A 12,096-nucleotide genomic window follows, 5' to 3' on the forward strand; every position below is an offset into this window, starting at 1 on the left:
GATTGCCAAATATTTACTTCCAGTATCTTCTGAGTTTCAGTTGCTTATTTTTGACTAACTACCAGCACTGATCAATGTTCGGGTATCTCATCAACATCTCGAACTAAACAAATCTTTCTTCCAAAATTAACCCTATTTTCTTTATTCTCCCATTTCTCCCTGCATCAGTGCAACCAGTTGCCACTTAAGGGACATCACTTAAGTCCTATCACTGAAACCTCCATACTTTCTCTTGTATATATTCCCTTCACTTTTTATTGTGCCACCACCATGGTCAGTTCACACCCTCATTACTTCATGCCTGGCCTACTACAATAACCTACTGGTTGGTCTCCCTGCTTCAAATCTCTCCTTGCTCTAGTCTGTCTGTCCTCCACTCAGCTGTCAAATTGATCTTCCCAAAACACAAATCTGATCATATCTCCCCCATCTGACAAATTCTAGTGATCAAATAAAAAACCATCTATTAAGCTTTTAAAGTCCTTCATAACCTGGTCTTTTCCTACCTTGAAAATCTTCTTATACCTCCTTCTCTCCACTAACTTATGATCGAGTTGACAACTGGTCTTCTTGCTGCTTCTTGTACAAAACACTCCTATCTCCTAACTCCAGGCATTTTCAGTTACTATCCCCTATATCTGGAACTCTCCCTTCTCCTCTCCATCTGCTGGTTTCTTTCAAGAATAAGCTAAAGTCTCACCTTCTACAAGAAGCCTTTCCTGGTACTACTTAATCTTAGTGCCTTCCCTCTATCATTTCTAATTTATCCTACATGTATCTTATTTGGATGTAATTTTTTACATATTGTCTCCTCATTAGACTGTGAGGTCAATGAAAGTAATTACTGCCTTTCTTTGTATCTCTGACACTTAGCACAGTGCCTGACACAGTGTCTGGGTGCTTAATAAATAATTCTTGATGACAACTTGACTTCTGTTGGTGGTATTACACTTCTCTCTGTATCCTAGGCTAGAAATGTTGAAATCTGACTCCTTCTCTTTTGTCCCCTGCCATTAAGTCCTAAATTTCTTCTTTCAAAATGTTTCTAACATTTATCCTTCTCTTTCTATTCATACTTCCAACATGCTAATCTAGATACTAATCTACTTGCACCTCGATTAATGCACTGACCTCTTTATCTGCCTCCATTCTCTCTCCTTTCCACCAAGTCACCCTATACAGTGCTACTAGATAAACTTTCCCAAAATACCACTTTCATTATAGCACTCCTTTCAATGATGCCCCAACATCTGCAGGGCATCCTAAGTCCATAGCTTGTCATTCAAAACCTCCATAATCTGACCCCAACCTACCTTTCCAGGCTCATTGCTTCCACATGAACTGTCCATTTCAACCAAGTTTCCTGAAAATGGCTTGAATTTTCCCACATCTGTTCTTCTGCTCCCATTTCTCAATCTATCGACCTTTCTACCCAAAAATCCTACCTCCCATCAAAGGTTCAGTTCAAATCATAGGTTTAAGAAAAATCTTTCCCTAACTTATTTGGCATTTCTTTGCATTATCACTATTTCTTTATTAGTTGGAAACAGGAGCACATTACCTTAGATTGAGATCTAGGAAGGACTTTGAGGGTGGTCTCATTCAATCCCTTCATTTAACAAATGCAGAAGCTAAGTCTCAGATAGTTAAGCCCAAAGTCACACGCAATAGTTCAAACTGAGTTTCTGACTGTAAATCCAACACCCTTTCCATTGTACCACAAATTATATGTATCTGTTCTCCCCAAATATATTCTTATCTCCTTGGGGGGGGGGATGGGCCATTATTACAATACCTAGTACATAAGAGACATTCAGTAAGTATTTAATTGAATAAAAATCTGGGTTTAGCAAGAAAGGGTAGAGGTTGACCCCACCCATGTGCTCATGAGGTTACAGTCTCTCAATTTTTTTTTTTGTCTAGGCCTTGATGCAATCCATTTTTGTGTTTTATTTGAAGTGGCAGGTTCCTCAAATACAGAGAATTCCTTTGATTTTTCTCTTGAGGGCTAAAAAAAACAAAAGGTCTCTGCAGATTACAAACAGTCAAAAGGAGCTTCTCTTAAGCCATTTTCTCAATAGTCTTTTAATAGTCCTAAATTTTGTTATCCCTACTCCCTAAGGCATCCTTTAGACTACTTTACCAGACTTAAAACCTCTTCAAGCCTTTCTAGCCCTCATCTTCCTCAATCTTGATACCATGATATCAAATGAAGAGCTTAAAGTAACCTATTATATATAACTTTCCAGGGACATCAACAGAAAAAAAAATGCAACACCAGCTTATTTCCTACAAGCTGCAGAGTAAGCCATTCAATCATTCTTTGAAATCTTGCAGGATCAAAAGGGAATTGCTACACACCAGTAGCCTTGAAGAAAAGCTCTCTTCATTGGAGAACACAAACACATAATGACCTTCTTCACTAAGAAAATATCCCTGTGCTAGGAAGGATGACATTAAATTTTAAATATATTATTAGGTAAAGCTGAAATAGCAAACATCCAAATGTTATCTAGTATCTGACTAGGAACAACATAGCAACATCTAGCTAAAATGAGACACAGAAAACTAATTCCTGGGCTTTAAGAAAGGCTTTAAAGCAGGCAAGGCGAACTAACACCTATACCTTGAAGGTGACAGGGAACATCATATTCAATTTCATCATGTCTTGATGGGCTTAAGAACAGGGTTCCATCCACTAGAGGAAACTGTTCAAATACTGGGAGGGCCCGGTGGCAAAGGGCACAGTTTACAACATTTCTGTGGCTGGCACTAAGGGCAGCAAGAATGAATTTCCGCAGATCCTCCCCTTGGCCTACTTGGGCATCATCTTCCATCCTTACGTGGAAAGTGTTCAATTTGTGCCTGGGGATGTGAGCCAGGAGCTCTGAGAGATCAAGCCTCCTCAAAAATTGCACTGGAGCATCAAAATGCCCACCCCTGTGTGCTGGCAAGCCAGCTGCCCCATAGTCAAAGTGGGCATTTCGGAACATGCTCGCTCCAGCCATATTCTTTTTGTGAGGTTCCAAGTGAATGGCATTCTTTAAAAATTCCCCAAGGTATCTCGAGGATCGGGGTCCACTGAAATGGGCTGGAGAGAGAATGGAGTACCCTGTAGGAGGAGACTGGCCAGGAGAACCACAGGGAGAGCGCACTCCATAGCCCCCCGCATTAACCCCTTTCTCCTGGGAGTTTTGTCTGTCCATAGAATGCCGCCGAGGGAGGTCATGACTCAGTCCTTTCTGGGCCTTGTTAAGAGGCCTGCACTTTTTTACCTCCTCCCCAGTCTCTGCCATCGACCTCCCAGTGCTCTTCTCTGACATGGACTTCTTCTTTTTTTCATCCTGCATTCGCTTCACCTGGTACCAGTCCGTATCTTTCTTCAAGTGACCCTGACCACAGCGGCAGGAGCAGAAACGGAAGGCCAGGTCATAGCCCTTCTTGGTCCACATGTTCTGGCGACACTGCTTTTCATTCCAACTCCGGGCTCGGCCAATGCAGTTAAACTGGACCAGGATACTGCTTTCCCACTCATAAAAACACTGAAGATGCATCCAGGTGCTGTACGGGCAGTGCTCATTATTGCAGACCACCTTCTGGTAATCATCCTTGTCAAGATCAACTGGCCTTCCAAAGCTGCAGATGAGTGGTGTGGCACAAGGTGCTTCTGAGGAAAACAAAACAGACAAGTCAAACAGGATGGACACTTACTGCTGCTCATGTTACGCTATACCGAGCTTCAAGTTAACGCATATTCTGGGATAAAAGCTATCATTCTGACCCATCCTGATATAGCAAAAGGTATTGTCAAGGTTTTGCAACTGAGCCAAAAAATACATATAGAATGAGAAAGCACTTTGCTCTAGTTCTATGTTCCATGGACACCCCTAATCTGGGGAAAGAGGAAGGATTCTGCTATTTACAGGTAACTAACTATCTGTGAACTTGAGAATATCAAATTCTCTAAATGGTAACTAGATGTGTGTCAAGACTACTATCTTTTCCTGACACATTTTTATTCAATAATGTTTGCTTTTTTTTTTTTTTAAAACAAAAGTCACCAAAGAGAACATGATAAGCATATATAATTGCAAGTCATGGTCAAGTCATACCAATACAACTGACAAAAATGATTCTAAAGAAGGCAGGTTCTCATCTCCTACAACTGAAACAGCATTCCTATAGGACTGCCTCACGTTTATTCCTTACAGAAGTAAACATATCACTGATTTTCGCCAAAGTAAAAACTGGGGCACAAATGAGACTGTACAGTCAATCAAAGTCCATTTAATTGATGATCAGAACTAACTGATAGGCTGAGGATGGGGAGAGGGAAGATCTAACATGTACACAAAGTAAATTCAAAGTAATTTGAGATAAGAGAGAGAACTGAGGTTTCAGGAAGTTTCCCTAAGGAAGTGGAACCTGAGCTGCACCTCAAAGTTAGGGATTCCAAAAGGCAAAAGTTAAGGAAGAAGTATACTCAAAGCATGAGGGACAGTTAATGTAGGGAACAGCTAGCAAGGAACGTGAGTTCCCTGAAGGCAGGGACTGTCTTTTGCCTCTTTTTAGATCCCTAGTACTCAGCACAGTGCCTGACAGACAGTAGCTACTTAAATAAATGTTTACTGATTGAATGACAGTGTAAAAGAGAAAAATATGAGAAGTTCAGAAAGGTAGGTTGGAGCTCAACTGCGGAATGTTTTAAAACATCAGACCTGTAGGCACCTCCTATAGCCCCATGGTAGAGCATAGTGCTATTTACATAAGAATTTTTTAAACTGGAGCTTTAATTTCATGGGTGCAGGAAGCTCTTGGTGAAGAATTTCATCTATCAATGTGGACTAACACATGTCTGCAACTTACAGTGTGAGTTTCCTGGAGGCACAGAGTTAATCCTGGAGATTAAGGGAATTGCAGAGGGTCAAAATCATTAAGTGTCCTAGGCAATATTTCTGACTCTGCATCAGCTTGCTGCTTCTGTCTATGTACATGGTATAGGTATTTAGGTCTGTTAACTGCTTACTTTCTCTAAGGGATGGCCTAGAATCAGTGTTCTTAACCTAGGGTCCAAGGGTCCCTTAAGGATTCTAGGTTCATGAGGATGAGAAAAAAAAATTACATCTTTATTTTTACTAAACCACTGACATTTAGCATTTCCTTCACCTATGAATGGAGGCAATAAACCATTATTGTGAGAATGTTTTCACCACACTGCTCAAGGTGTCCATTAAACAAATAAACAAAAAAAAAAGGTTAATGACCCCTTGCCTAGATAATCTCTAAAGTTTCTTCCAGCTCTAGATTATATCTTATGATTTTCTGTCCCACCACAAATGAGGGTAGAAGAAATGAACTAAAAACATATTCTTGTATTCTGCCTCTGACAGTGGCAGCAGAGCTTCCAGAGACTTTTTAAGAGCCCCTAAGCTGACACAGTTGGCAAGAACAGTAATCATCCTAAAAGAACAAATTCAGTGAAACAAAAACTGATACAAAATTAAACCTAAGCCTAACCAAGTATCCATTCACCTGAACTTCAAGAAAATACTATAAATGGGCATTCCACATAAACTGAACTGCTGCTGAGGGTCTACAGCCCAATACTTAATTATAAAAACGAAAAACTATGAAAAATTAGAGGGGTTTAAAAGATTAAGGTCACTTGATTTTTAATTTAAAACAAGGGGCAAAAACCTAAAACAACACTTTGAAATAAAATTCCATTTCCTTTTGTGACCAAAGGGAGTGGAGGGATGGGTTCAGTTTCCTCATCCATGAAAGGAGTTGTCAGAAAGAGAAGTTCCTAAGCTCTAAATCTATGATCTTGGGGGGAGAGGGGGTCAGATTAAAAAGGATGAGCAGAAAGCTGAGTAGGAAGGTAGGGAAAGAAAGAAAATTATAGTCTTAACAAAAGAAATATACAAGTTCCAGCAACCCAAAGGGAAAACCACCACTACATAAAGGTAGACCTTGAGAGAAATGAAAAGGCAGAGAAGTATAAAACCTCCTAAAATCTAAATATTAGCCCTGACTGTCAAGAGCTAGAACTGTGGGACTTCACTATTAACACCTCTCTTTTGAAATGATAGTCAACGACTACACTGTGCTCAGCCATTTGGTTCTTCAATCTCAAATTACACTAAAATTTAAAAGTCAACAAATTCAATCAAATAAATATTTTTTAAACACCTGCTAGCTGTAAGGTCTTGCTTTCAAAATGCTGAACACAACTTGAAAGAGACAGCAAATATGTAGGGTGAGGTACAGGGAAGGGAATCACATAGTACCTTCTAAACTGTAGTGGCAGGAACCATAGTAAAATTAACCTAGGGCCAGATGCCAGGAAGCTCTGGGCTAGAGGTTCCTTAGCACCGCACCAAACATCAGAAAGCCACATTTTTCAGCTTGCCACGGCTAAAATTAAAATTAAAAACAATAGTGTGAGAGACTTTAAAATAAATAAAGAATTTTAAGCAAAAATTTTTTAAAATCTAACCTTCACACAAGAGAAGCAATTATCCACCATGAGTTCTTAGTTCCCTGACTTTTATGAGATCCCAGCTCTATAGCAGCACTAAAATTCCCACCGTTCATCAGTTATTTGTCACTTCTGACAACCCACCATGTCTGCTGACCTGTTGCCTGATCTGTAAAATGAGAAGGTTAAATTACATTATCTCTAAGATCTTTTCCAGCTTTAAAAATCTTACCATCCTACAGTTCTCCTCAGCTCACTTTAACAGGAATCTCCATATGCTACCTCCATGATACTGCTTTCTGAATTATTATAGATTTTCATCAATAAAGCTTGTAAAAATGCTCAAGAACATGATGCAGTATAATTTGTTAAATGATATAAATTGTATATTCCCAAAAGAATATAGTAGGTACAAATCTTTCCTAAAGGGCAACAATTTTTTAAGATAATAGAATAAAAAGAAAATAAGGATCTATTGGTGTTCAACCCAACAAAACACTTATCAAACTTCCCACTATATGCAAGGCATTGTTGGATACAAAGATTTTAAAAATGAAAAACCTGCTTAAGAAGATTACAATTTAGAAGGATGATAAACACATGTAAAAGTAACCATAATTCAAGTCTGAATCAATAAATATGCACCAAACATCAGAAAGCCATGAGAGATTTATGAGGTAGCTATGGGAGGGTGAGAGGCAGGGGATTCTGGGAGGACCAAGACTCAAAAACATTCATTGAAGGGTAGAACTTGGGCTGAACTTGGAAGAAAGGAAAGGATTTGAATACTTTTCACAAGATGATTCTATTGCACCTGGCTTCCCACCTAATATTTTCTATAATCTGAGGAAATTTTCTTTAAAATTTGCTTCACTAAAAATGCTCTAAATCACTATTGATTAGAGAAATGCAAATTAAAATAACTATGAGGTACCACTTCACATCTATCAGATTTGCTAATATAACAGAAAAGGAAAATGATAAATGTTGGAAGGGATGTGGGAAAACTGGAACACTGATGTACTGCTGATAGAGTTGTGAATTGATACAATCATTCTGGAGAGCTATTTGGAACCATGCCCAAAGAGCAACCAAACTGTACACTGCCTTTGAACCAGAAATACCACTACTAGATCTGTATCCCAAAGAGATGATAACAAAGAGGAAAGGATTTACATGTACAAAAATATTTATAGCAGCTCCTTTTTTGGTGACAAAGAACTAGAAACTGAGGGAATGTCCATCAACTGGGGAATGACTGAACAAGTTGTGGCATATGATGAATATAATGGAATACTATAGTGTAGTACGAAATGATGAGCAGGCAGATTTCAGAAAAACCTGGAAAGACTCACATGAACTGATGCAAAGTGAAGTGAGAAGAACCAAGGAGAACACTGTACACAATAACATCGTGAGATGATCAACTATGAATAACTTAGCTCTCCTCAGCAATACAATGATCCAAGACAATTCCAAAGGACTCGTGATGGAAAATACTATCCACATCCAGGGAAAGAACTGATGTAGTCTGAATGCAAATCGAAGCATATTATTATCATTTCTTTTTGTAGTTTCTTTTTTCCTTTTGGTCTCTTTCTTCTCTTACAACATGACTAATATGTAAATATTTTTACATGCCTTTATATATTATATATGTATATATATACACACACACATATATATACACACATACATACATATAGATATAGATATATAGATATATAACCTATATCAAATTGTTTACTGTTTTTGGGAGAGGCAAAGGGAGGAAGAAAATTTGAAAGTCAAAATTTTTTAATGAATGTTAAAAGTTACCTTTACATGTAATTGGGAAAAATAAAATACTATAAAAAAATAAAATCTGCTTCACAAGCTTGCCTTCTAGCTAAAACATGGCCCCTCCACTCCACCCAAAGTAATTAGTGTGCTAGTCCCTCACAAACTTCTGTGCTACCTTTTCAGTCTTCTTACACATTATCTACATACTTTTGAAGCACTGGTCTCTTTATGGTTCCTTAAGCAAGAAAGTGCATCTCCTAGCTACAAGCTTTTTCACTGGCTGTCCCCTATACTTATAACTCTTTCCGTCCTCATCTCCATCTCCTGATAGCCCTACCCAACGAGCCATGCTGATTCTGGCCTCTTTATTCCTGCAATGCTCTCTTCTTTGTGCATATCAAAATACTACTTATTCATGTACAATTGAGAAAATATTGTCAGTTACTTGACAAGTACTTAAGAGCTTATTACACTATGTACTAGGCTCTGTGCTAAAATCTGGATATACAAAGAAAAGCAGCCCCCCCCAAAAAAGTCCCCGCTCTCAAGGAGCTCAAAGTCAAATGGAAACTGGAAAGAGTTTTCATCACTTATCAGTTTATTATTCAATTAAATAAGTTGTATTCAATCAACAAGCATTTACTAAGGACTTTTTACTAAATAGCATATATTTCAGGCACTAAACTAGGCCACTGGCCAATAGAAGGGAAATTATGCTAATAGAATAAACAAGGAGATGGTCGTACCCTGACTACATACAAAATCTCCAGGGATTTCCCCTAGTATCACACCATTTGCTTATTTACATAAAATGTCCATATAGTAGACTGTTTGAGCACTCTAACATCTTGATTTTTTCCTGTCATATTAACAAAGAGCCAGTGTTGCTCATCTCATATTAGCTTTCCTCTCTGTTGTTTGGCTTGTGTCCCTCCCAAAGATCAGTCTACTTAAGTCCGAAATCTTCAACACTTGTCACCCTCCTAATTCTGAATTGTTACCACATTATCTAAGGGGCCAAGAGGCGGTATTGCCTACCCCAGAGTCAAACAGAGCTGACACAAACATCAGGAAGTCCTGAGTTCAAGTCCCATCTCTCACTCATAAGACCCTTCCTCTACAACCCCACTCCCTACCCCATTTCCCCACTCTCTAGTTTTGAAACCCTCTTGTGAAATCAATTCTTCTACTGCTCTTGGAATGGCTGTGTCCCAATTCCACTCCTCCACGTGCCCACTCACCAATTGGAAGTGTTATGACCCTCACTGACCACCACCCCCATAGGTGTGTGGCCTCCCTTTTTATAATAATGGAAACTCCTATAGAGCCAGGACTGTCTTTGCTTTTGCATCCCCAGTACTTAAGCATAGTGCTTGGTAGGCAGAAAACAATTCACAAATACTTTTTTAAAACAATTTTTAAATGTCTCCTTCCTTGATATCACTGAAAATTTAATTATCAGTTTTCCTTCAAAATAATTACTTTCACTGAGAAAACTGATACCATTCACAATGAGCTCCTTTTTCTTGTCTGCTCTTCTCAAAACCCCTTGACATAATTCTCTCCTCCTTTCCCCCAGTATCTGAAGAGGTGGCCTTTCTTGCCAAGAGCAAGAGTGCCTCAATCTCATCTTTCCCTTGACTTTTCCAGAAAATTACATATTCAATCATTCACATTCTTTCTTTAGTCTATAAACTCTATCTCTATCTACTGAGGTATCCCTTACTACTTTCAAATATGCCTGACTCTCCTTCATCCATCTCCTCAATCCTTCATCTTATGTTTCCTCCTTTTCTCAGCCAACTACCAGAAAAAAGTTGTTTATATTTGCTGCTTTGACACTTCCTTTCCTCTCATTCATTTTAATTTTTTATTATGAACTTAACAAATATTAACAAATATGAAAATTGCAATGTACAATGAAAAACACAAAAGAGGGATTGTATTTAAAACTGCTTTTTCACTTTGCCCCCCTTTATAATGGCTTCTGAACTTACCACAATTGAAATTGCTCTCTCCAAAGTTACCGATGATCTAAATGTCTGATTATTTTTTCTCAGTCCTCATCCTTCTTGACCTACATTTGACATGTGTTGACAACCCTTCACTCCTAGATAATTCCTCCTCTTTCCTGGTTCTCCTGCTACCTGTCTGATCACTCATCCTCAGCCTCCTTTGCTGGCGTATCATTCTTTTGGGACCCCTAACTGTGTGTATGCCATTAGATTCTGTCCTGGACCCCTTGCTTTTCTCTCTCCCTACAAGCTACCTGCTAACCACATTAGCTCTTATTGGTTTGTGATGTCTATGCAAATGACTCACTGATTTACATATGTAGCCCAATCCTCTACCCTGAACTTCAATCCTGCATCACCAAATGCCTACCGTATATATTTCAAAATGAATGTGCCAGGGACATCTCAAACCCAACAAATCCAAAATACAGTTCATTTCTTCCCAAACCTACTTCTCTCTTCCAAACTTCCCTGTTTCTGAAGGGGTGGAGTCAAGGGCAGAGAAAAGGCAGTGACTCACCTAAGTTCTCCCCTAAACCCCACTGAACGCCTTTAAATAATGCCATAAAACAATTCCTGGAGCAGGTGAACCCACAGAAAGACAGGGTGAAATAATTTTCCAGCCAAAGACAACTTACAAGATCAGCAGGAAAGGTCTGTCGCACCTGGGTAAGAGTGGAGCACAGAACATACTAGCGCAGACCCTGCCCAAGCAAACTAGGAGCAGGCCTTGGGAGCCACTGAACCAGCAGTGGTAGCAGCTGCTTCTGGAGCTCCCAGCCCATAGAGAGTAATGGAGTTGGACAACTGATCAGAAGGAGATTACAAGAGTCTCTCTGCTGGCACCAGGGGCAGGACTCAGATCCCAGTCAAAGTCCTGGATAGCAGTTTCAGTGTGAGGAGGAGCACTAGCACACCAAAGCTTGCAGCCACAGTGGAGCAGGGACCCTTCTCACAGTTTCAGGGCAGAAAAGAGTGCTTGTGGTCACTCACAAACCAAAGCACAGGACAGGAGTAAACACCTCTCTTTAGACCATACCACCTTGGAATAACTGAAAACTTACAGGTCCCTAGAAGTATTTCTGAAAACTGCTGCACAAAACCCCTTAAACTTGGGACAGTGCACCCTACACCCTGGAAGCAGAGCCCTACTTTGGGTTAAAAAGTCAGGAAACAGGCTGGGAAAATGAACAAGTAACAGAAAAAAATTTTGACCATAGTTACTACAGTGACAAGGAAGATCAAAACACACACTCAGAAGAAGATGTCAAAGTCCCTACATCCAAAGCCTCCAAGAAAAATGTAAACTGTTCTCAGGCCATGGAAGAGCTCAAAAAGGAATTTTTAAAATCAAGTAAGAAAAGTAGAGGAAAAACTGGGAAGAGAAATGAGTGATGTAAGAAATTCATGAAAAATAAGTCAACAGTTTGGTAAAAGAGACACAAAAAAATACTGAAGAAAATAACACCTTAAAAAACAGACTGGGGGCAGCTAGGTAGAGCTTGGAGTCAGGAGGACCTGAGTTCAAATCCAGCCTCAGCTACTGGACACACGTACTGTGTGACCTTGGGCAAGTCACTTAACCCCAATTGCTTTGCTTTCCCCCGGACCAAAAAAACCCAAAAAACAAAAAAAAACAAAAACAAAAACAAACAAACAAAAAAAAAACACTGGGCCACATGGTAAAACAGATACAAAAAGCCAATGAGGAGAAGAACACCTTAATAAACAGAATTGGCCAGATGGGAAAAAAGGCACAAAAATGCACTGAAGAAGAAACTCCTCAAAAAGTAGAACTGGCCAAATGGAAAAGGAGGT

At 39.3% G+C, this 12,096-nt stretch overlaps 1 protein-coding gene across 1 annotated transcript in view; it reads right to left on the reverse strand.

Annotated features, from left to right (window-relative positions):
• The window catches only part of HECA (hdc homolog, cell cycle regulator), a 54,032-nt gene that overhangs the window by 13,979 nt on the left and 27,957 nt on the right, over positions 1-12,096 (reverse strand). Inside the window, exon 2 of the mRNA XM_036768505.1 lies at positions 2,627-3,667. Coding sequence (XP_036624400.1) covers positions 2,627-3,667 — 1,041 coding nt within the window. The remainder of the gene's footprint in view (positions 1-2,626; positions 3,668-12,096) is intronic.

Source organism: Trichosurus vulpecula, chromosome 7 (genome assembly GCF_011100635.1).
Source record: "Trichosurus vulpecula isolate mTriVul1 chromosome 7, mTriVul1.pri, whole genome shotgun sequence".
NCBI classification, from domain to species: domain Eukaryota; kingdom Metazoa; phylum Chordata; class Mammalia; order Diprotodontia; family Phalangeridae; genus Trichosurus; species Trichosurus vulpecula.